Genomic DNA, 27,726 nt, shown 5'->3' with positions numbered 1-27,726 from the left:
TCAGCTAAAAAATCCGAAATCTTCGCGTGATGCTCTGGATTCCGTAACATATCAGCGACTTTTCGCAACTCGTTCCTACGAAGTTCTTCGCATTATCCGAATATATACTTGCGCATTTGCCAGGACAAGCTATAAATCTTTGTAAGGCTCTCATGAATGCTGCTGTACTTAAATCTACAACTAACTCTAAATGTACCGCTCGAGTCGAAAAACATACAAAAATACACATATAAGCCTTGTCGGTCTTGTTTCGCAAAATTTTTATAACAAAAGGCCCGCCGTAGTTGATTCCTACATTTAAAAATGGCCTACTTGTTGTAGTACGTGTTGTTGGTAAATTATCCATTCGTTGGTATAAAATAGGAGGTTTTGTACGAAAACAAATCACACACTTTCGCAAGACATCCTTTACAACGTTTCGCACGTGAATTGAGTTTGAATTGCTGCTAAGAGAGCTTGAGGCCCTGCATGTAAATGCTTGTAATGTTCATATAAAACTATTAAACGTGTTAAAGGATGCCTTGATGACAAAATAATCGGATATTTCTGAGCATAAGGAATGGGTGCGTTAGATAGCCTCCCCCCACGCGCATAACGTTATGTTTATCTAAAAACGGGAGTAATGAGTGTAATTTACTTGTTCTACTAACTTGGCCGCAAGATTTTAAACTTTCTATCTCGTCCGCAAAATCATGCTGTTAAGCGATCAAGACTAGCATGGTCATTGCACGTTCTAGCTCCGTCAACGGCCCTACAGTCCTAGACTCATGATGCAATACGTTTTCTTTAAATCGCGAACAATATGCGATTATTTGTTTTAATTTTAATAATGATAAGAATCTCAAGAACAACTCGTTTTCTTCGTTGACTCGAGTATGAAATATCTTCGTAGTAGTAGATCTTTGTTCTTCGAGTAGACTTCCATCGAGAATGACACTCTTGTCACGTGATGGCCAATTTTTCGTCTTTAGCCACTTCGGTCCGTTCCACCAAAGGAGACAACTGTTTAACTGTTCAAGGTTCATTCCCCTGGATATAATATCTGCAGGGTTTCCCTTCGAGTCAACGTGATGCCACTCTATTTGATTGGTTAGTTTTTGAATTTCAGTGATTCTGTTTGCCACAAATGGTAGCCATCTAGACCAGTGCTCGGAATTAGTGGCACATTTCGAGCCGATTTCCGAGGCGACGCCTACTGTCTCCCTCGAGCCCCTCACTCCGCTCGCGGGCCTACAACCGAGCTGCCGGCCGCGCGTCAAATGTTGTGGCTCAGGAGCGTAGAGCGTCCCTTGTAAAAGAAATAGCCTAGGGCCTAGACTATTTCTTTTACAAGGGACGCTCTACGCTCCTGAGGCACAACATTTGACGCGCGGCCGGCAGCTCGGTTGTAGGCCCGCGAGCGGAGTGAGGGGCTCGAGGGGAGACAGTAGGCGTCGCCTCGGAAATCGGCTTGAAATGTGCCACTAATTCCGAGCACTGTTGCCACAAATGGTAGCCATCTAGACCATTCATCCTTTATCCATGCAAGCGTAATCGTAGAATCGCTCCATAAATGCGTTGATGTCGGCTTAATTATCAAAACTTTAGTTACTTGTTAACACAGTCGGGTAAGCAACAATGCAACAACCGAAAGCTCTAATCTTGGTAATGAAATAGACTTTACTGGTGCTACTCTCGATTTCACACACAATAAATTTACTGTTGCATCTCCCCGTGAGTTTTTAGTTTTAATGTAAAAGCAACAACCATAAGCGAGTTCTAAAGCGTCGCAAAAACCATACAACTCTAAAAAGACGCAATCGTTGCTAAAGGCGTATCGTGGAATTGAGATTTTAGAGATGCTCTGCAGTTGAGCACAAAAATGTATTCATTTTAATTGCAATTCAGTAGGAACGGGATCGTCCCATCCAACCTTGAACCGCCAAAGATTCTGAAGTAATAGCTTGGACTGAACGGTTATTGGTCCACTCAATCCTAATGGGTCGAATATTTGCAAAGCAACTGACAATATAACTCTCTCGGTGAGTTTCGACAAATGCGGTTTTAAATTGATTTGATACTGAAAGATATCTCGTTTTGGATTACATATAATGCCCAATGTGTTTACTTCTTTATTAAAGTTTACGGATTCTGAGGTCTCTTTGTTGTCCTCGGTGGAGATCAAATTCTTATTCGAATTCTACTTGTGCATCTTAAAGCCTCTATCGCGTAAGATCCTTGTGACGTCTTCCTTTAAAGTTTTTAATTGATTTAAATCATTTCTGTTTGATCAAATCATCGACATAAAAATCTTGTAGGATCGCCGCGCTTGCTTCAGGTAACGTGTGTTTATGTTCAATTGCTAGTTGATGTAAACATCGTATTGCAAGAAATGATGCACTGGCTAAGCCATATGTGACCGTGTTTAAGCGGTATGCTTGGATTTGTCCCGAAATTGTTCGCCATAAAATTTGCTGCAGATCACGTTGATCGACATTTAATAAGATCTGTCGATACATCTTATGTATATCGCCGGTGATAACATAACTATGTTGCCGGAATCGTAACATGATATCAAATAATGAATTTTGAATCGTGGGTCCTATTGACAGTATGTCATTGAGCGACTTGCCGGACGACGTTTTGCAGGACGCATCAAAAACCACACGTACTTTAGTGGTAGTACTCGTTGCTTTAACAACTGATGTGGAATGTAGTTCGCATTTTTATCATCACCTGTGGACTTCTCCACCGCGCTCATGTGTCCCTTGTCTCTCGTATTCCTGTATGAAATTAATATATGCTTTCTTTAACTCAGGATTTTTCTCTAACTTTCTTTCAATTGATCTCAGATGTTTCTTTGCAATTTCCCGAGATTCTCCAAGCGAAGAAACCTTGTCCTTTAATGGTAGTTGCACGATGAATCGACCGTCTTGATCACATTGATGTGTTGAGACAAAATGATTCTCACAAAGTCGTTCTTTCTTTGTGTATGGAATTGAATGCTTGATCTCTTCTAACTTCCAGAATCGTTTGAGCTGTTCTTGAATTTGTGAGTTCATAGACAAATGACACTGCAACGTAATGCATTGAGTCGAGGACTTACAAGGAGCAAATGGACCACCGATAATCCAACCTAATTTCGTTTCCTGTAATATCGGTTGATTATTACCTAGCCTTACGCGTTGTTCCTGTAATAATTTATAGAATAATGTAACGCCAATTAATAAATCAATTCTCGCAGGAATATTGTATTTTGGGTCTGCTAAAAAGACATTTTTAGGAAATGTAATTTGCCGTGCATCAATTTCGTCTGGTGGCAGCATTCCAGTAATAGACTCTACTATAAAACAGACCATGTCTGTATGATAATTATTATATTTCGATTTTATCATTGCAATAGCCCTATGGTTTACGGAAACATTTGTCTGACTAAGACCGTTAATTAAATGATTTGTTTTATATGTCTTTAATTGCAACCGTTGACATACGAGGACAGTCCAATAAGTACTTAGCCTACAAAAGAAAAACGAAAATTTTGGAAAAGTGGCGATTTATTTTTCAACATAGTCTCCTTTTAGCTCGATACACTTGACCAGCAATGCTCCAACTTCTTTAACCCATCTGAAAAATACGTTTTCTCAAGGTCTGCAAAGTAGGCCTCCGTGGCGGCAACGACCTCCTCATTCGACTCAAATTTCTGTCCGGCAAGTGACTTTTTCAAGTTTAGAAACAAAAAAAAAGTCGCACGGGGCCAAATCTGGAGAATACGGTAGATGGGGCAGCAGTTCGTAGTGCAATTCGACCAATTTGGCCGTGGCGACGGCGGAGATGTGAGCCGGTGCGTTGTCATGGTGGAAGAGCACTTTTTTCTTTACCAAATGGGGCCATTTTTTCTGTAATTCGGCGTCGAATCGGCCCAATAATTCAGCATAGTAGAGCCCTGTGACCGTTTTGCCCTTCTCCAGGTAGTCGATGTAGATCACACCTTGTAAATCCCAGAAAACGGTGGCCATCACCTTTCCGGCCGACAGTCTTCGCCTTCTTTGGAGCACGTTTGCCGGGTGAAGTCCACTGTTTCGACTGTTCCTTGGTCTCTGGTGTGTACCAGTGGATCCATGTTTCGTCGACGGTCACAAAATGACGCAGAAACTCCTTCGGATTGCGCTTAAACAGCGTCAAACACTGCTGTGAAGTGGTCTCACGGTTGCGCTTGTTGTCCGGAGTGAGCAAACGCGGCACCCATCGCGCCAATAACTTTTTCATGCCCAAAATTTCATGCAGGATATGACCCGCGCGATCTTTTGAGATGCCTACTGTTTCAGCTATCTCGTGCACCTTCAATCGGCGGTCTGCCAATACGAGATCGTGAATTTTTGTCACGTTATCCTCCGTGGTAGCCATTTTCGGGGCACCTGACTAATCAAAAACCGACGTGCGACCATGTTGAAACTCGTTAAACCAATTTTTGATGGTCGTCATCGAAGGAGAAGAGTCACCGTACACAACATTCAATTCTTTGATTTCGCTGCGCGATTTCCCTTCCAAAAACAAGAATCGAATCACCGACCGATATTGCTCTTTTTCCATTTTTCTAAAATCCGCGGACACGCAGCAAAACAAAACTACGAGTCCGATTCGGCTAAAATTTTGACAGTAGCCGTCTACGAGAATGTACTACACGATAGTAAATCTTTCTTGCGATACTGGCACCATCGGGCGATGAGGCTAAGTATTTATTGGACCGTCCTCGTAAGTCTTTTGTCATAAAATGACTTTGAGACGTCGAATCAAGTAAGGCTCGACACTCTTGGTACTCACCCTTACTGTTGCGTATAAGAACAATTGCCGTGGATAATAATGCGTGTATTCCACCCTTGGTAGCGCAATATGACATTGTAACTGTATTGCTTGCCTATGACGAAACATTAACATTCGTGGCTTGTAAAGATTTCGATTTTTCAACGTTAGTCGTCTTAACGCGTGAACTATCATTAGTATCAAAATGTAACATAGTATTGTGTCTCCGTTTGCACCGTTGACAACCACCAAACATTTGCGATCGGCATGGAGCCACAAACAATTTGAGCAGACCTTTAGCCGTTTGCTTCTCATGCTCGCTCTTGTGGCGATAATTTCTGAAACAATGGACATGCATACAACCAATATTTTTGCGTAATGGACACTGCTTGTTCGTTGATTGTGCAGTTAAAGCTACGGATTTTTTATACGATTTTGTGTCGAGCAGCACAGTGTCTTTCTCTTTGTTAGATGATAATAATGTTTCCATAATGGAACATTGTTTATTCAAGAAATTTCGTCATCGGTAATGACAAAAATTCGCGCTTAAATTCCCATTCCCGTTTGGATTTGGGATCTAGTTTAGGCGTAATTAAATGAATTAACAGCGTGTCCCACGTATGTACAGGCTGTTTGAGTTTAGTTAAAGCACATAAGTGCTGTTATACATCATCAATTAATTTTCTGAGACTTATACACAACTCTTTCAAAATTATTGATAAATCAAGTAACGCTTGTATATGATGATGCACTATAAGTCTTTTATTTTCAAATCGTGTCTTTAATAGTCTCCACGCCGCGTCGTAATTTTTGTTTGATAAACTTAGAGACTAAAAACACTGTGCTGCACGACCTTTCACCGCCGACTGTAAATAATAAAACTTCTGAATTTTCGTTAAATTCGTGTTAGCCATCAATAATGGCTTCAAATCTTTCGCGAAAGGTAACCCATTGGTCGTACTCACCAATGAATTTCAAAAGTTTTATATTCGGCAATTTAAGTAATGAATTTGCATGTGTCGCTATATCGGTCGTGGTCATCGGTGCGACAGATGGTCCTCGTGACGAACTCGGTCGTAATCTAGCCGCTAATTCTCTTGCCAACGTAATGATCGTAAAAAAATTGTCTTCGAATTTTGTACGCTCATCGTTATCAACGTCGGTGATTTTCTCGATCTGTTGCTGAACCTCTTCAAACTCGGATAATATTTTTTTGGCGCGTTCTAACCTCAATGATAACTCTCAAGCTTTAAACGGATCGGTTTTAGTCTTTTTCAAAACGTATGAAATGTAGTTAACCTTGCCTTTACGGTGCCTCGCTTTTTTATTAACGCTTCCGAGGACATCGTAAACAATGATCGCGTATATCGATTGAAAGTGAGGTGACAATAATTATGCACTCACAAACTGAAGCACACGAGTTGGCTTTCGTAAAAAAATACAGTGAGTTGACTTTCAAATAACGAGAAGTACAGTGAATTGACTTCTAAGTAATGAGAAGTACAGTGAGTCAACTTCTAAAAACGAATAATTTTTACGCTTTGTACGGAACAGACTTACAGTTCGTTGTCGCAATAGTCGCATCGAAGTACATCTAACCTCATAGTTGCACACCGACGTCGTACTCGAGCCCGCAATCCTCGCAATTTGCCGAAAGATCCGGCTCGAAGGACCAAAATGTACATAAATGAGTAATGCTACTGCAATCATTAGCTTAAAAAACATATATTTGAACATTACTTTTCTTACAAAAAGATTGTTGGCTCGACAATGTCGATGTGCATTACACGGAAGATGGCGCTGGAGAGAGAGAGCGCGCTCACTTTACTCTTGCTATATAGCGTCGTTTCCCTTAGAATCTAGAGGCGCTGGTTAATACAAAATGGCTTCACATGCCGCGAGTAATCAAATGCGGAACATGTTACTAACGCCTTTAAATAAAATAATATAAAAATAAATGAGTTTGATAATAAATAAAATAATATAGGAATAAATGAGTTTAAGAATGTTATACAGTACTTAAGATAAAAAAATAATTTAAAAAATCAGTTTTTATTTTTTTTTTTTTTTTTGACACGTTTCATTAAATTCAAAAATCTGAAAAAAATCTTGAATATAATATGTCACATGACTCATCCACTGAATTTTTTTAGAAATAGTCATTATTTTATATCAAAAGACAATGCGATTTCAAAAATTCTAGATTTTTTAAAAACAGAATTTTTAGCACAGAATGACAAAAAAATTAGAGTTTATGTATATGGATATCCTTTATAACTATTATTTTTTTTGTATAGATTAATTTAAATTTAACGGAGAAAAAAAATATTAATGAAAAATCACATTTCTTGCGATATTTCAAAATTGTGAGTCTTAAAATGAAACTTGACACAAAATTTTCTTTTATCTAGGTAGATATTTTGCTCTATATAACGATTGATTACGCGCGGGGCCCAAAATCACTTTTCTTATTCCGCTATACCCTTTGGTTCCAAAACTATTACCTTAAATAATAAAAATAGAATTCAAATACGGTTTAAAAAGGGAAAAAACTAGCTATAAAATTAATAAATTAAAAATAATATATTATATTTCCAAGTATTAAATAATTAAGTTTATAAAATTGATAATTTAAAAATAAACTTTATATAACGAAATCATTGGTTACGTAGATAGGATCGAGACTCCACGTTATGTGGGTTCAAACCAGCAATACAAATTTTTTAAATTTTACTTAAATAACGGATCGGGCAGACGAGTCCGTGTTGTATGGAATGAGGAAATCAATCATATTGAATCTTATATACGCTCAAATCACGTAAATATTTTTTTTATACTTAATATACTTTATACTTTTATACTTAATATTGTCATAACAAAAAATAACAACTAAATATTTAATTATTGTAAATACACATTAATAAGAAATATTTTTTATATCTAAATTAATTAAAATATTTATTTATAAATTATACGTTTAGATGGTGCACAAGCACGTACACAAAAATTTTGCAGTTTAATAATGGCAACGTTCCGTATGAATTATTAATTCAATCTAATACTATATTATGTACCTTGGGAAAATATAATATATCTAATGTTACGTTGAACTCACCACAACAAGTTAAATTTTCAGAATTATTAAATACTTCAACTTATGTCAGTAAGTCTTTTGTAAAATTTTATTAATTTATTATTAATTATATTTGTTATAGAAAGGAAAAAATTGTAAAATATTATTTCATGTTTTCATTTTTCATATTTTTTTCATAATATAATTATATAATTATATAATTATTATATATGTAGTTATAAATAAAGAATTTTTAATTTGATATCTTAGATCAATTTTACAACACTATTCTTTTTGTACATATTATATATATAATCTTTATCCTACTAATTAACATATATTTTTTAGCGATTGAAGAGTATATAAAAACCAATTTTGCAGCCATCCATAATAATAGATTGAATAAAATGATTGGATGTGATTCCCTAACTGATGACAATGTTAAATTAGAAATACATATTATGAATTTTAATGAAAAAAAATATTTAGATTTAGATTTAGTTAAAGGATGTAAAATTGAAATAGTTGGAGTATTACAACATGGTAAAATAATTTTTTAATAACAGATTTTATTTATTACATTTACTATAATATTTGAAAATTGAGTAATCATTTAAAATTTTATTTTATCATAATAAATATAAATTTATTTTAATTTAATATTATATTCTATAAAGAAAAATTTATAATTGATTTATTGAAATTTTTCAATTTATGTAATTAAAACATTTTTATTCGAACATTTTTTTCTTAATATTTTTAATTGATTTATTAATTACAAAATTTTATTGAATATACCAAATTTTTTTTATATGATAGTACTTAATAAAAATAAAAAAATTTTATTAAATAAAATTAATATTTTAATTTTATAAATATTTACTTTACAGTTGATCCACCATATTTTTTGGTACAAAATATCGAACATATTAAATCTCTGAATGAACGTTTACCATTAGCAAAAATTATAAGTGTTAACTGTTTTTTTTCCAGAAAAAGATCATTAGAAAATGTAAATGTATCACAACAGGTAATATATGTAAAAATAATTAGATGAGAAGAAAGTAATATGGCATCCATTTCCATTTTATTGAATAACTTTATTTATAACTAATATTTTCAAATTTAAATTTTTTTATGAATATATTTGTCAAAGTGAAGAAGGTAATATAGCACCCATTTCCATTTTATTGAATATAATTTTATTTATAACTAATATTTTTAAATTGATACTTTTTATACGAATATATTTGTCAAAGTGCTGTTTGACTGATTTTAGACTCAAAATAATAAAAAATTTATTACTTAGGATGTGTTTTATAAAAATCTAATATACTGTAAAATTAATGGAAGAAAAAAAATGATTGTAATATGATTATCCATAAAAAACAATTTTTTAAAGTTAATTTTTTATTTTCAAAAAACACATTACTTTGGTACAAAATTAATTAATTAATTAATTTTTTATTGTTTAAAATTTTGATTTAGAATTTTCCTCCTTTCAAAACTTTAGAAATACCATTAGAAATTTTAAATGATTAGGTATAGTTCTCTAACTGACGGCAATAATAAATTAGAAATACATATAACGGATTTTACCAAAAAAAATATTGTAATTTGGATCTGGTTAAAAAAAGCAAAATTGAAAAAATTGGGTTATTACAATCAGGTAAAATATTTATAAATTTTTTAATAATAGATTTTATTTATTACATTTACGATGTTTCGAAATTAAATAATTATTTAATATGTTAACAAAAACTATATAAAAAGGATTATTTAAAATTATATTAAAAAAGAAATATAAATATTAATTTAAAGTAATACATGTAGTCTGTTTGATGAAAACGTACAGGTTGTTTTCCCTAAAAAAAGAAACAAAGATTTATTAAAAATTTGATTTGGATCTATTTATACATTGAATAAAATGCGTATTCTGAAATGCGTTTACTTACAATCCATTATAATGATGCTATTTTCACATTTCCACTCCGTACACTTCAGTGTTTTGAGTCGTTGTATGTCCTCAAAAAAAATATATAAATACTAATTTAAAATAATACATACAGTCTATTTGATAAAAGCGTACGAGTTGTTTTCTTCCTAAAAAAACACAGATTTGTTAATTTGATTTTGATCTATTAATACATTTAATAATCTAAAATGCGTTTACTTACAATCCATTGTAGGGATGTCATTTTCATGTTTCCACTCCGTACACGCACGAATTTGGTGTTTTAAAATAAATATAATAAAATTATGTACATATATTAAACATTATTTTAATTTTTATTATTTACTTTTTAACTGTTTACTAACTTTAATAAACTTTTTAAGTTTTCAACTTTTTATTTATTATATAATTAATTATAATATTTTTTCTATTGTCAATCAATTTGCGTTTTTTCCCGAACTAGTACGACGGTCAAATACTCAAAAATTTATGTAACGGCTCGGACCCCGCTCTGTTCAGACGCAGCCAATTGCCCGTTCACTCAGATTCATTCGTTTCCGTTATGACGGTCAAAATTTATGTAACGACTCGGACCATACACGTCTCCTCAACTCGACATTGATCCTGGATGAGCTTTCGATGTTAATTATCGCAATTTACTCGCTTTACTGAAGATGATCCTAATGTCGGATCGAAACGTATATTGTAACTAATTGTCAAATACATATTTACACACCAACACCCAGTGTCGGCTCTATAGGCAACTTTGTATTTATATTTATATTTATATTTTTTGAAGCCTTTTCTTACTTTGTTGTTTATAATATTTTTATTCGAACATTTTCTTTTTCTTAATATTTTTAATTAATTTATTGATTACAAAACTTTATTAAATCTCATGTTTTCATACAATGTAATACTTGATCAAAATAAAAAAAATTTTAATAATTAAAATTTATAGTACTGTTTTAGTTTTATAAATATATATTTTACAATTGATCCACCATATTTTTTGGTGCAAATCATAAAAAATATTAAATCTTTATATGAACGTTTATCATTTTAAAAAATTATAAAAGTTAACCGTCCCCTTCAAAAAAAGATCATTAGAGAATGACAATGTACTACAATAGATAATATATGTAAAAATTATTAAAGAAGAGGATAATATGATATCCAATTTTATTTTATTAAATAACTTTGTTTATATCTAATATTTTCTATTAAAACATAAACAATTATATTCATCAAAATGTTGTTTGACAGATTCTAAACTCAAAATAATGAAATATTTATTATGTAAGACATGTGGTTTATAAAAATCTAATGTACTGTATAATCGGTGGAAGAAAAAAAGTGGTTGTAATATATCCATAATAATAATTTTTAAAAATTAATTCAGTTTAAAAGAAATACATTATCTTGTTACAAAATTCTATATATTTTAATTTTCCATTATTTAGAATTTTTCACGTTCAAAAATTAAAAATACCAATAAAAGTTTTATTAGCAATATTATTTTATCCCTGTTTAACATTAAACAACAATATAAAATGATGTAATGTTTCTAAATACTGCTATCTAGAATGTTAATGGATTTATCAAAAAAAAATTTTTAATAAAAATTTAGTTTAAAAAATCACATTAACAAAATTCTATTATATTCAATAAAGAAAGGACTATTAAGAGTATATTACGGTTATTAATGCGCAAGTTTAAACAATTTATTTCTTTCTAACAATGTAGAATGTTTTGCCTCCACATATAGAAATACTTTGTAAACTAATTATGTATTTAAAGAAGACTCTAAATGGAATCAAAATGTTTTACATTGTTAGAAGAAAATAAATTGTTTAAACTTGCAAATTAATAATTACGATATACTCTAATTAATCCTTAATTTTCAATTTATTGACAATTTAATAATACTATTTCAGTATTATTTTGATTCCATGTTATTGTATAATTTGAAATATATAGTCGAATAAAAAGTTAAATAACAAAAAAGCATTCAAATGTATGTATAGGTATATTCGTATGATAATACACTCAAGTTCAAAAATAATAAAAAATATGTGTAATTAATGGTTAAAAATATATTTAAAAAAAATTGAAAAAACTTAAAAATAAAAATCCCTTATAACAATTATCAATTATTATGTATTAATATATTAACAATATTAAAAGTGGGCTATTAAATGAATAACTCTATAAACAATTGTTAAAATACATTACCTAATGACAGAAATAATATGAGTAATCATATTGTTGATCGTAGCCATAATGCCTTCTTCTTCTTTTTCTTTTCTTTTTCTTTTTCTTCCTTTTCTTCTTTTAAACTTATTTAATCAATTTTGATTTCCCTCCTGGAATATATGCGGATGACAAGTTATCTTTCAAATTATCTTTCTGGTAGCCATCTCAAGTCGAGTTTTCTACTTCTTTCTTTAATTAATATTCACATTTTGAAAAAATTAAAACAATCTGGAAAATAATAATAACAATAATATTTCTTTTTACAGGAACAAAATAAGAAAAAAAAATTGAATAAAAATAACAAGAAAAAGTAAATGTTATTATAAAAAGACTTATTATTCTACATGCTTGAAAGTGTGATATAAATTTTACGATTTTGTGCATTCATTCCCCATTTATTTTGTATTAATAGTTTAAATAGTTACTTAAATATTAAATAACTTGTGTATTAATTAGATATATAATAATAAATATTGTAACAATACAATACAGCAACTTTTTCTTTATATACGTATTTCTTACATTTAGATTCATATAGAAAGGAAATATTGAAATATCATATATAAAATTATGATACAGTATTATTAATTACTATTGAAAACATAAATACTTTATTATTCAATTACTATTTAAAATAAATATAATTACTATTCAAAACTATTTGCTAATAGTTATAGTTATGTTGTATATTATTTAAAAAATAATATGTTAATAATATGTTATAATTATATGTTGTATATTATTTCTGTGTAATTATTCTAAAATCTTCAAATTGCAATCCACATGAAAAAGATTTGTATGAATAAACATAATATAAAATGTAAGTATAATATGAAAATAATCAATATAGATGTAATTTCTCTGTACAAAATGTTAATTTAATATAAACATATGTTTATATAATAATAAAATAAATACGAAAACATAAGTTATAAAAATAAAAAAAATAAAAATAATTAAAAATAACAAAAAGACTTATTCTACTATACTAACAAGTTTGAAAGTTTTTTATATAAATTTTGCGATGTCGTAAATTTTTCACCATTTGTTCTATATTATATTAATTGTTTAAATTTAAATGATTTCTTAAATATTAAATAATTTGTATAATAACCATCTAATAAATATTGTAACAATATAATATAACAAATTTTTCTTTATGTAGTATGTATTTCTCACATTTAGTTTTAAATAGAAAAGAACTATTGAAATGTATAAAATTATAATATATTATTATTCATTACTATTAGAAACATAAATATTATTATTGAATTACTATTTAAAACAAATATAATTATTATTCAAGACTATTTGCTAATAGTTATGTTATATTATAAAACATTACTATTCACACATGTAGAAGTTTATAATTACTATTTAAATTATTATAAAAATTAAATAATAATTATTAAACAACATATCAAAAATTTCCAAAAGTTCCTTTCCAAACAAAATAAAAATGAGAAATAGTTTATTAATTTATTTTAATATTATTTAACATATTACAATAATTAAGATTTTATGAAATCATACTACAATAATTGATCATCATGTAATATACTATCTTTAATTTTTAATTAATTTTTTTTTATATTATTATTTTTATATAATCATACTAAAATCTTCCAATTGCAACCTAAACATTTTAATAAAAAAAAAAAAAATCAAAATAAATAATTTTATGTATACAATGTAATTTATGTAAAATCAATGTAAGTTTTAGGATGGAAGATTTAGCTTTTATAATAAACAATGAAAATTATATGGTTTTTTTTAATTCTTATATTGTCTATGTTTATATTTTATATTGAAATTATTATAATTTAAATATTCTTTTTATATTATATTATTATGTAATTTAACTATATAAGATATTAATTCAATGTAAACATTTGTTTTTATATAACAAAATAAACAAAATAACGTGTTATACTTACATAACATTATTGCAGTTGTTCTATCTTATAATAAGTAGCACCTTGCATTTTATTATTGAATTATATGTAAACACCTTGGTCTAATATCCCATTGTCTTTATCGACTTCATGTAATTTCTCTATACAAGACGTTTCAATGTAAACATTTGTTCCTATACATATAACAAAATAATATTAAATACTAAAACAAAACTGTATGTACTTACATAATATTCTTGTGCATTATATAAACTATACAAGTGCAATTCATTTTATTATATTATAATATATATAAAATTACAATAATTATTCACTTTAAGAACCTCACTTCCGATATTGATAAATTGAGACTTAATGTGATTTTACGAAACGAAAAAAAGGCAGAAAAGTGTCTGCCTGTAAATCGAAATTGTTAAATTGATGACTATTTAGGTTAAGAAATCTGTAATATCGGCGAGGTGTAACGACATCTTTCTTCTTTTTAGTTTTGATACTTATATAAACTGTACTGTACAAGAGTTACATAACCAGTAAAGTCAGGATAAAATAAATGTAAGACATAAGATAACAATAATCAAACTGGCAAATCGATTATGATATAATCGTTGCAGCGATATGCACGAATGCTAACGGGGATGAAACTAATATCGTGGTTTCCAAACAAGAAAAAAGTGGGGCCCACTTGACAGTGGGAATTGAAATGACTAATCAGAAAATGCTTTGATGTAAGTTGATCAGTACAAAATTACCTTTTCAAAAAAAGGTAAAAAAAAGGTGCCAATTTATGTGTGTGCGCGCGCACCTTATCTATAATTTTTTTTTAAAACTCAAGTGGTACTATTTTTTAATTCAACTTAAATGTATTTTTTCCAAAAAATGTATGAAATCTTTAAATTGCGCCAATTATAAAGAGAATATATTGCTGTTTGAAATAACTGTTGTACTACTTTTAACGAATAAAATGCAAGTGATAGTATATTTATTTTTTAAGTAAAACCCAAGTAGCGGTATCTTTAATTCTTTTTTAAATAAAATTCAAGTGATACTGTGTGTATTTTTATTGAAACATTTTTCTGTTCTAACCTAAGTGGATGTACTTAATTTAAAAAAGTTTCAATGAAATATGTAACATTTAATCTCAAAGAATTAAACATTAAATGAGAATGTTTTATTAAAATAAAAAATTTTTAAACTACAAAAATTGGCACTGCTGTTTTACAACATTTTATTTAGATTATAGTTAGACATTTAGCAGCGCCAATTTTTTGTAGTTTAAAAATTTTTTATTTTAATAAAACATTCTCATTTCTGTTTAATTCTTTGAGATTAAATGTTACATATTTCATTGAAACTTTTTTAAATTAAGTACATCCACTTAGGTTAGAACAGAAAAATGTTTCAATAAAAATACACACACACAGTATCACTTGAATTTTATTTAAAAAAGAATTAAAGATACCGCTACTTGGGTTTTACTTAAAAAATAAATATACTATCACTTGCATTTTATTCGTTAAAAGTATTACAACAGTTATTTCAAACAGCAATATATTCTCTTTATAATTGGCGCAATTTAAAGATTTCATACATTTTTTGGAAAAAATACATTTAAGTTGAATTAAAAAATAGTACCACTTGAGTTTTTAAAAAAAATTATAGATAAGGTGCGCGCGCACACTAAATTGGCACCTTTTTTTACCTTTTTTTGAAAAGGTAATTTTGTACTGATATCACGCGTTTTTGTAGTGTTAAGCAATATATTTATTTTTTGTGATGCCTTGATTTCAACTTACAAGTAAGATTATAATGTGTGTGTGTACACACACACACACGCAATATATACATACATACATACATACATACATACATACATACATACATACATACATACATACATACATACATACATACATACATATATATATATATATATATATATATATATATATATAGTATATATATATATATATATATATATATACACACCAAGCAAATCAAAAACTGCTTACGTGAATATAATTAACCTCAACTCCCATCCACAATAAATAATATGTCTCTTGTATAGACAAGATTATATATTATGCACTTTTTTCAGCCGAATTCGTTTGTCTCGTACAAAAACGTGTTGAATAAGTGTATTATTAATATATATATGCAGTTAAAAATATATATTTTGCATTAATTAGAGTCAATATTATATTATACTCCTACGAATGCTACGTATAAACTTTTTCAAGTGTCATAAGATATGATTGACAAAGTGCATATGAATATGATAATGAAACATAGCTAATTAGATTGCATGAGCCTTATTAAATTTATTTTTATCTTTCTATCTTTCTCCAATGCATATTTTTTCCACCAAAAATGTGGTTTGCTTTTTCTCAGGTCTACCTCTAAGTTATACTTTTTTAACTCTAGCATAATGTAAATGTATATTTTGAATGAATTGACGTTTGAAACAAGTGTCACATGATTGAATAAAGATATAAAAATATGTGTAATTTTACAAGTTGAGTCTCAGAGGTCTCAACGCTGCGTATTCTCTCTGGTTTTAGAAATTTGTAACTAGATTAATTAATAAGTATGGTAAGTACATTTTGAATCCTGTTTATTAAAGTTAATAAAGTTAAGTGTAGCTCTTACAATATATATATTGAGTTCACTAAACTAGTTAAAATAATACATGATATTAAATATGCTCGCTGTGTTACAAAATAAATGTTAATTGTAAATAAATAATATGTTATTAATCTCGCTGTTACCTGATATTTAATAATATTTCTGAGCGTCTTATAAAAGATATTTTTTCTTATAAAAGATAATTCATTTTGTAACACAGCGAGCATATTTAATATCATGTATTATTTTAACTAGTTTTTAGTAACTCTATATACATTGTAAAAGTTACACTTACTTTATTAACTTTTTTAATAAACAGGATTCAAAATGTACTTGCCTTACTTATTAATTAATCCAATTACAAATTTCTTAAACCAGAAAGTACACGCAGCGTTGAGGCCTCTAAGACTCAACTTGTAAAATTACACGTACACCAGGCATTGGAATCATTTTTATTCAATTATTTGATACTTGTTTCAAACGTCAATTGATTAAAAATATACATTTACATTAAGGCTAGAATTAAAAAAGCATGACTTAGAGGCAAACCCGAGAAAGCAAACTACATTTTTGCTGTGAAAGGTAAATATGCATTGGAGAAAGATAGCAAGATAAAAATAGATTTAATAAGGTGCATCCGATCTAATTAACCTCGTTTCATTACCATATTCATGTGCACTTTGTAAATCACATCTTCTTATAACACTCGAAAAATTTTATACGTAGCACTCGTAGGAGTATAATATATAATAATATTGACTCTAGTTAATGCAAAATATATATTTTTATCTGCACATATTCATTAATAATAGGCTTATTCAACGCATTTTTGCACCACGCAAAGAATTCGGCAGAAAAATGTGTCGTTTGCCCCGCAAACCGAGATATTATTGACGATTCAGGTTACAGGTTAGGAAACCTGTCATACGCGTAATCATGATCGCGGTCACGTGATGCACATCACATGACGCATCACGTGACCGCATAGATGCTGATAGTGTAGTAGCGAGCGCCACACTGTGTCGAAAATGTGAAAGGGAGAATTCCTGAGGGCGACGACCAAGGAGACGTATCTTACAGAAAAATGTAAAGATTAGAATTTGCATCGCGATATCTCCGCTTGTACGGCACGGAGAGAAAAAATAAAAACACTTTTACATATGCAATTTTTCCCAAGCTATCGAATGAGACGACTTTGAACTTGATCGGTTCAGCCGTTGCTGAGATCTAATAATCTCGTTATGCTTGAACTCGCTGACTCGCGTAAAAGAGGCTTCGGTCTTTCTCGCTTTTTTTTTGAATTGGCACGAGACGCGACCGCGCCTCTTGATCGGTCTTTCTCGCTTTTTTTTTTGAATTGGCACGAGACGCGACCGCGCCTCTTGATAAGAGTGAGTATTTGCTCACTTGATTTTCGTGTAGTAGCATTGATGATGAACTAAACTCTCCAACAATGCAGAGCAATGAATTGTTTATACAAGCAATAACAATTAATTTTTAATTTTTGAGAATCTGATAAAGTTCAATACTAGAATTTCAAGGCTGCTGTTTATCGAGTCATTTACTCTATCAAGAATCAATATTTTTTAAATGTGTTTTTTAAATATTTATTATTATTAAAAAAACGTTATAATGAAGAATAAATATTTTAAAAACATTTAAAAAACAGTATCTGCTGATTCCATAGAGTAATAATAAAACAAATCATATTCTATTTTTATATTTATTTATTATTTATTTATAATCTGTCATCAAGAACATAATCTGTCATTTGTCATCAGAAACTCTATTATTCTTAATCATGAATATATAATTTTTTAAATTCTTATCTTATTATTTATATTTAGTTATATGTAAACATAAAATTAAATAAATAGCGCGCGCTTGTGTTGTTCTAGTTCACTAAAAAACTTTGGTGATAGCTACCAAATGTTACACGAAATAATGCCAATTATATATTTAGTTAATATAACTAAAAATAATTTTAATTTTTTTAAATATTTAGTAAGTATAACTAAATTTGGTAATGCTAATAATCAATTTGGTAATTGCTTGCAAAAAGTGTGCAAAAGTATTCAGAAAGTTGTATCGACAGAAAAATTGTCTTACTACTGCGCCTTTTCAATAAAACGGAGATTTTTCAAATAAGATGGTCATAATCAGAATTAAATGCTGATTGCTCGCAAGGGAAATTTAGTGGAATACGTTGTTTTTACAAAAGTTCTATATATCGAATCTAAATTTTCTAATTTTTGCGAGAACATCAGATAATTCATATAAATACTTTCACAAATGTTTGGGTGTAATTATTTGAAGAACAATCTCTTTATAGTAGATATCTCTAGTAGAGTAGACACAAATTTTGTTTATAAAATATTTATAGTAATATAATCTAAAAAATATATATAATATATGTATACGCTAAATAACTATATATAATAATTTTGTATATTGTTTTATTTATGTATACGTATAATTATATATAAATTTCTTATTATACAGGGTGATTATTAATGAATGTCCCTACTTTTTACCATAGGAGTACGCATGTGTAATTTCTAATATAATAATATGTTAGAAATACATATCCGTTGGTGCTCCTATGGTAAAAAGTGGGGACATTTATTAATAATCACCCTGTATATACTTATAAATACTCACAATTTATACACGATTATCTTATTGCATGCTCATATAATTCAAATTTATATAATTACAACAATTAAATTGAATTTTAGTAGGTGATAACATCGGTTATTTTAAGCAAAAAGAAAAAGAATGTTTATATACACATGTATTTTATTTCTAATAATTTCTGAGATAGTTTTAATTTCACAATGTCATTAATTGGCCACCACGCTCACAGACCTTAACCACCGTTGGATTTTTATTTATGAAATTAAATGAAGAGTGAAATGTATAAAAAACTATTTTTTTTTTAATATTTTGTATATAATCTTCATTTCTAATTAGAGACTCTTAGACATTTACTTTTGGTAGTTTACTCTCAAACTCATTCAAACCCTTCAGTACTAAACATCTTTTCATATCGTTCTGTTCGTTACCGGCTGTCTCTCTTTTTAAATTCTGAAGTAATATAAATTGTTTGCGTGTGCGTATGCGTATATGTTGTATACATATTCCTATACACTTACTTTGTTATAATTTTTTTACTTATATTAATTAATAAAAACGACGAGCAATTTGTACATATTTTATTTAAATTTCAATTTATTAAATTTATTATTAAATCTTTTTTTATTATAATAATAAAATTATAATATGATTTTATTATAATTACAATATCATTTATTTAGACACGAGATCGAGTGATCGCTTACGAATTCGTTGGTAAATCCCACGAAATTTGCTAAATCCTTCTTTCCACCGCTCATCGACCTGAGGTAAAGATTTGTACCCGCGATCTCTTTCACTCTTTCTCGCAGATTTTGTGAAAATTAATCGCGTAGTTCGTCGTTACATCCATCTCCATGTGTCACAATAACACGTTCACCTATTTCCGCCATTTCGGAGCATACTACTCTCGAATCCGCTAGCGACCCGACGTGAATTCGCGGTCGGACCTTTATCGCTGCTATCCGTTTGATAATCTTATCGCGAGAAGATTAGTCCAAGAGGTAATGACACAAATTTGCGACCAATATCGACAAAGCTGATTTTTATTTATACAGTTATTTTTGTGTTACAAATGAATAAAATGACCTTTACTCCCAATTCAAAAATTTTCGGAAACAGCATACTCTTTAACAACAACATTAGATAAAATTTATATCAGTTACCTTCTACCGTAGATTATCAATTACTTAACAAATTCTTCTCACTATTTTTAAAATTATTTAAATTTCCATAATTATACTTAATCTTTAATTTATATTATCTTAATTAATATAATAGGATAGCTAATCCTAATTTAATAACATAACTTTCCAAAACCTTATAAACTTTACATAAATAATATTTATAAATTTTAATATTTCATACAAAATTAATGTTAAATTATCAATTAAAAATCTTAATCATTTATAAATTATTATTAATTTATTTATAACCATAGCTTAATTGCAGTTGCTGGCATTAAATATATTATTTTTTTATGAATTACTATTTATTACTCTCATAAATAATTTAATTAATATAAATATTAATTTTTTTTTATTTTAATTTTTTAATTTTTTAAATAAAACTTTTAAAACTATTTACATTATAATTACAAAATAAATTTTTTGAATAAAAATTTACTTTTATAAGTTTAATTTTTATTTACTAAAAATATTATATTATTAACATTTTATTTAATTTGTATTTAAATATTTTAATGATGATAAAATTCTTAATACTTTTATAATTTAAATAAATTATGAATATTATTATTTTAATATATAATAAAATATTTAATATTTTTATAAATATAAATGATTTATAAATATTAATCTAATGTATAATAAAATATTTAATATTCTTATAAATATGAATGATTTACCTATAAATATTATTTTAATGTATAATAAAATATTTAATATTTCTATAAGTGTAAATGATTTATAAATATTTTTCTAATATATAATAAAATAAATTTAATATTTATCTAAGTGGGAATAAATTCTTTTTTCTTCAATAATCTTTTTAGTACATTCAAATTTATGTTTATAAGTAAATAATACTTAAAAACTTAGATTAAATATATTTTTATACAATAATGTTTTATTATTAATATAAATTAATAAAAATGAACTGAAAAACTTAATTTTGTTTACCGATAAAAATTTAATATTTTAATTTTTTAATTTTTTCAATGTTTTTATTTATTTTTTTTTTTACTAACTATAAATAATTTTCAATTTTCATATTATTCAAAATTTTTTAATAAACTCTAATAAAATCTTTTCAATATTTTTTTAAACTAAAATTTTAATTATTAATAAATTATTTCTTAATTATTTATTCTAAATCTTTAAAATTTTAATTTATATAAGTAAGCTAAATAAAGTTTTAGATTCATTTCTTAACTATAGAGTAATACACACATATTTTTATTATACACGCCATTCGTATTACGCTTATATCGAGATCAAAACAAATTGTTGTGTTAACCAATAGTTATTATATAACACTCCTTAATATATAATTTGTACAACATGATATAAACAAAATAGCCAAAGCTATTTCAGAACAAATTCTTAAGATATTTCCCTCTGAAACTGTAGGTAAGGGAGAGGCGGGGCAAATAATAATGGATTTTTTTCTCTTTCTTCTACAAGCTGGTTTCAGGTTTATAAGATATGATTTTTCACTAAAGAGTACTACCTTGAAATATAAGAAAAACTTAATTAGAGTAATATTATTAAGTTATGTATAAGATGCTTATTAAGTTATGTATAAGATGTGGTTGGATTGGAAAAAATGTTTTTATATTTTCTATTATAATTCAACACAAGTGAGAAATACGTTAAAATGTTCTGAAGCAAAAATGAAAGGAATTAAATTATCTGGATGAATCTTTCCAACGGCATCTTTTGTTTACCATCGGATTTTATTTGCGCTTTATATAGAGCATGAACTGTAAATTGGTCCAATTTACCCCACTCTCCCCCATATTATGTGTATACAGAATATAAATTTACTTACCCCCAATCCAGAGATAACAGAAAATAAAACAGCCTAACGCCCACGGTATAACTTTTATTTATACTGTGCCTTTATACTGTGCCTTTATACTGTGCTAACACTCACTAGATCACAGAACATGTATAAAGCAAAAGACTGTGCCTTCTTCCTTGGTAACGGAATTTATATAGAGAGCAAGAACCGCGAGAGAGGTAGGGGGAAGGCTGCAGGTAACTGGCAGGGGCTTGACGACGAGGGATGCAAGGGGGGAGGGGGCTGCAGGTACAAGCAAGGGCTTGTTGACGAGGAAACCGCAATTCATGGTTTCTGTTTCTCTTTCCTTCCCGTACAGTTTTCTATTAATTTAATCAAACGATTTTATATCAAATTATTAGTTTTATATGAATTTTATATTAATTTTACATTAATTTAATATCAATTTATTAAAATTAGTTTAATAATTTTTTGAGGATACGTAATGTGTTCTCGTTCTTCCACGCACTGCTTTTTCTACCTTTGTAAAGCTAGCTCCCCCATCATTAAAAAAAGTTGGGGATATGGCACAATTAATGACTCATTTATTGCTAATTTATTACCCTAGTCCCAAATTTATAGTTACTTATTCGCTGGCAATTAAAATTAAAAGTGGCGGTACTGATTTAACGTTACGCTAGTTCCAACTCCGGAAAAAAAATATAAAGTATAGTAAACAAAAAAACAAATACATTAAAATTTTTTACTAATTAATTGCTCTAAAATACTGCAAAGAGATATTAAAAATATTGATTAGCAATGGATTGAATGAATGTACAATGCTAGCGTAACGTATAAAGTAAAGTATATAAAATAAATTAATTGCCGTGCTGATTTTGATGTTAAAATGCCTCTTGAATTTATTGCTCTTAAAGTAACCTGGTCTAAAATTTATTGTTTATGATTTAAGCTCATGATACAGAACCGTTTTAGAAAAGTTTTCATCCTTTACTGCCGTTATAAAAAAGTATTACTACCAAAAAAGTTACACATAGAAAATGGCAGATTCTGTGTGTGATTTTTATATGTAATTTTTTCGGCAATATATTTTTTCATAAGGGTGAAATGCTTTCGATTGGCTAAGTTGCCTATAACGATTTTTGCTTGTAATTGCGATAACAAATCTGCTGCTGGAACAAGCATCGAACGAGAAAAAAGGGAAACAGGTTCCATCTTCCTGTCCTCTCTCACTCTCTCTCTATGTGATTCTCACTCTAAAATTCTTTGGATGGCGAGTCCAAGCAAAGGCACAATACTCACAATTAGACAAGCGGCACTATCGACCCACAGGTACCACAGAAAGTATAGTCTCTTCTTTTAATCTCTCTACCTGAGAACCAAGACACGATGTTCCAAAAACCATCCATAGGTAGAGATGGACAATTTTTTGAATAAAGAATAATGAATAACAAATAAAATTTTATTTACGAATAATAAATAACTTTTTATTTGAATAAAAATTTATTTGTTTATCTCAAATAAAAATATGTTTGAATAAAATTTTATTTATGATTAAAAGATAATTTTTTATTTAAACAAAAATTTATTCGTCTATCTCAAATAAAATAATTTTGAATAAAATTTTTATTTGAATAGAAATGTATTTATTATTCGTAAATAAAGTCTTATTTATTATTCGTTATTTACATAATACAAATAAAAATTATAAATAAAATTTTGTAAATAAAATTTTATTTGAATCAGCAATTCAATTTATTGTTTTTCATTTATCTTATTATTTTATTTATTATTTAATTTTATTATTTAACTTATTACTTAACTTATTTTTTTATTCATTTTACTACTTTATTTATGTACTTTCTATTTTTTATTTTATTTTATTAATTATTTTATTATGTCTTTAATAACTGTAACCATAAATGTATCTCTAAATTAAAAGTGAAAATAAACGTAATTTTTGTAGCGTTTCTATAAATTTATTCGCACTTTAGAAATCAGCCGTATAAAGCCGATAAAAATGAAGTGAGAATATAGAGATATTATAAAAGTTTATTTTTTTTAATCTTTTATTGGATATAATAGCAACAATGAAAAAAGAAATTAACATGCAGATAATGAGAAAAAAAGAATATTGCAAATAAAAATAATGCAAATAAAGTATGATAAATAATGAATAACGCGAATAATAAATAATGTCTATGATTCAAATAACGAATAATGCAAATAATGAATAATGCAAACAATGAATAACGCCAATAACAAATAACAGTTAATAATATGAATAATGAATAATACAAATGATAAATAATGTTTAAAGTACAAATAACGAATAATGCAAATAACAAATAATAGCCAATAATATGAATAACGAATAATGCAAGTAATGAATAATGCAAATAACGTGTTGTAGCCTTATTAGCTACTTCGATCGTCTTGCATATCCGCTTGGCAACGATCACACCACGAGCTCGTTGCACCGGAAATGCAAGATGGCGGAATTTGCAACCATGCGAGCTAACTTGTAAGCCGCGCACAGTTGCAATAAATAATGCACCGACGCATCGCCATTCAGTTTAACGTTCCGCGGGGAACGTGGGGCGAAAAAATGCTTCTTTCAGGGATTTTCTTTCGGATATCTTTGGGAGTGCATTGTACTTGTTGTACTGATTATAAAGGCGCGATGATAATATACAAATATAATTAAGGTGCTTCGGGAATCCGAGATACGCTATTATGTATTCGTGTAAGTATAAGCCATCGTAAAGACAGCGCCTGCATTCTCCCGCTTTTATCTTGCGTGTGAATGCCAAGAAATTAACAATTTCGATAAATCATTATGAATTAACCGATTGTCAAATTATACAATATTTATATTACAAAATTCTAGCGATGACAAGCAACTAACTTAGGGCTCTAGAATTACTGTTTTTTTTTTACGTATAATCTATATAAACAAATGTAATGTTACAATTTGAAAAATGTACAATTGAGATCCTTTTATATCTAGTTGCTCGCTATTTTTTTCAAATTTTCTCCAGTTTTCTCTCTAGTTTTTTATAACTACGACAACCTTCTCATTAACTCTTTAAATGCTCTACTCCAAAGATTACATTCTGTAATCAAAAATAAGGCACTCCATTTAAAAAAATTTATTTATCCTCCACCTAGCCTTGGCGACATCTCTCGGTATCAAACGAAATGCGTTCAGATTCCCCACCCGGATGCTCCTAGGTATCTTAAAAACGTTCAGATTTCTTTAGAGTGCCCCTACCGAACATCAGGTGGGTCGTTCACATTGTCACTCTGTCTATCCCAAGAGAGTGGAAAAACCACATGGGTCCTTGAGCCGGGTGAAACAGGTGGGTGACGTAAAAACAGGTGAGTGCGTTCCAAAATGTATCGCTATGAAAATTTATATATAATTGTGATAAAGCTCGTATATTTAAAACAAATTTGGAATACAAAAATAAGATTAATTTAAAATTTCATAGTAAATAAAAATTAAAATGTATAATATAATAAAGAAAAATGTTAATGACAAAGTAAAGGTCGAACATTTTGTTCATTATATTATTTGTCTAATTAGACTAATAAATATTAATTTTTCATCCTATTAATGTAGAGTTTCTTAGTCTGCAGTCTCACAAATCCGTTATATAAATATTTATATTTGAGATTAGTTCGTTAAAAATATTTAGTATTATCAAATATTTTCTGATACAAACAAAATATATATATAACAGATGATATGCACAACATATATCTTCATCTAATTTGTTAAAATAAGAATTCATTTTCATATTGTTTAAATTAATTTGTCCTATTCTACGGGCATTTAATTTTCATCTACTTTAATTATACTGATAAAAATATTTTTAGTAAAATATTCATGTATTATCTTTATTGTTTATCTTTATTTATTATATAATTTATTTTTATTATATAATTAGTTTTTGCTCAGATCGTAGAACCGTTTGTTGCTCTCTTAATTAATTCCCGACTTACAGGTATTCCATATTGCTTAATAATAAACTCTAGCTCTCTTAATACATCTTCGCTACTTTTATCTGGTATCATGATATCAAAGAATAATGCTGAATATTTTTCTGAATGTAATTTGGATTAATTTGATTGCATCATTATACTTTCATCTACTAGCTAGTAGCATTATAATGTTTAGGATTTAAAAATAATAGAAAAGCTTTTAGAGCAAGCAAATCATCATCAACTATTAATTTTTCTTTACTAACTTCTATTTGGTGGTGATTGATATATCAAGAGTTGAACATTCTTTTTCTAAGCCGAAAATCTCATTCTCTGTATGAAATGAGGTATTAAATCCTCCCTTAAGTTGTTTGAACAGTAATCTAAATAAATATAAATTTATCCACCCCCTTCTTTGTTTTCTGCCAATATTATCCATGATAGCTTATTATTATTTGCTTGTATAAATTTAAACCTAAAACCAATTCCACTAGCTTTAATTTTAGTTTTACTACTTATTTTTCAAAAGGATCAAATATCTTTTGTAATTCATGTTCAGGTATACCTATGCCTTTATCTTTAACATATAATTCAATTCCTTGACAATATTTTTTTACTCTAATTTTAATTAGTTCTGATTTAGAGTATTTTATTGAATTTGATATAAGATTGAATAGTTTTATTCTACCTTTATCACAAATTAAATATTCTTTAGCATCTGCTAAATAGTTTAATGTAATAGCCTTTTTTTTGTTTACAAACCTAAATCATCTAGAATTTCGTCTATTATGTGTTTAAAATTATAAAAATTCATTTCAAATATCATTTTATTTGCTTCAAATTTTGATAAATTTAGTAAATTATCTATATAGCTACTATAACCTTTCTACGCTATTATTTGCAATGTCTACTTAAAGTTGCATATAGTTCCTTAATGCCAACAAGAAAATATATTGGAAAGAATAAAGTACTATGATTTGTACAGTAACTATTAATGCGAGAAAAAATAGAACTTATTGTTATAATTCTAATAGATAAACTATACGATTCTCCCATGATTTCAGCAATGGATATTTTACCTAAGAATTCTTGTATACGCAGAGCTGGTATATATGCAAAGATAAATACATTAATAACTACATATGTACTATTATCTCAAATAACCTCTAATAGTGGGTATGTGACATGACTATATAGAGAAAAGACCTCCACCAATAAAAGCAGCAATAACGCTAGATGTAATAGCTGTAGTATTAGGTTGTCTTCCTACCAGAATATAATCTTTTAGAGATTTAACTCTTTTTCCATACCAAAGTTCTATTCTTAAGTTAATACATCAAAATAACAACAACATTATTATATCTAGACTTACTTCAGGTTCCATATATTTTTTAAATACATTTTTTATGCTCTATTTTATCTCAAGATAATGTTCATTTAAAAGTTATTTTTTTAAATAAAATTTTTTGTAATATTAATTCCTCTTAAATCAATAGTGTTTGGTAAGATATTTGCTCAGCCTG

The 27,726-nt window shown here is 28.2% G+C and overlaps 2 protein-coding genes across 10 annotated transcripts in view; both read right to left on the bottom strand.

The window, feature by feature from the left end:
* LOC105193391 (putative nuclease HARBI1) overlaps positions 1–22,381 on the bottom strand; it is a 44,353-nt gene extending 21,972 nt beyond the window's left edge. For 7 of the 9 annotated variants that reach the window (XR_005574175.1, XR_005574178.1, XR_005574177.1 and 4 more), the window contains exons 1-3: positions 15,988–16,050; positions 14,000–14,151; positions 12,042–12,290 (exon numbers count right to left, since the gene is read on the bottom strand). The gene's annotated coding sequence lies outside the window, so the exon portion shown is untranslated. Of the gene's footprint in view, positions 1–12,041; positions 12,291–13,999; positions 14,152–15,987; positions 16,051–19,941; positions 20,261–22,246 lie in introns of those variants that run through there. The other 2 variants (XR_005574180.1, XR_005574181.1) reach the window with 2 other exon arrangements.
* LOC120356980 lies at positions 2,339–8,511 on the bottom strand. Its single transcript, XM_039446085.1, has one exon. The coding sequence runs from the start codon at positions 4,381–4,383 to the stop codon at positions 3,907–3,909; it is 477 nt and encodes a 158-aa protein (XP_039302019.1). The 5' UTR covers positions 4,384–8,511; the 3' UTR covers positions 2,339–3,906.
* Positions 22,382–27,726: the final 5,345 nt, after the last annotated feature.

The sequence above is a fragment of the Solenopsis invicta genome, chromosome 1, assembly GCF_016802725.1.
Source record: "Solenopsis invicta isolate M01_SB chromosome 1, UNIL_Sinv_3.0, whole genome shotgun sequence".
NCBI lineage: Eukaryota > Metazoa > Arthropoda > Insecta > Hymenoptera > Formicidae > Solenopsis > Solenopsis invicta.
The sequence above is the reverse complement of the archived record's forward strand: the minus strand, read 5'-3'. Positions and strand labels throughout refer to the sequence as shown.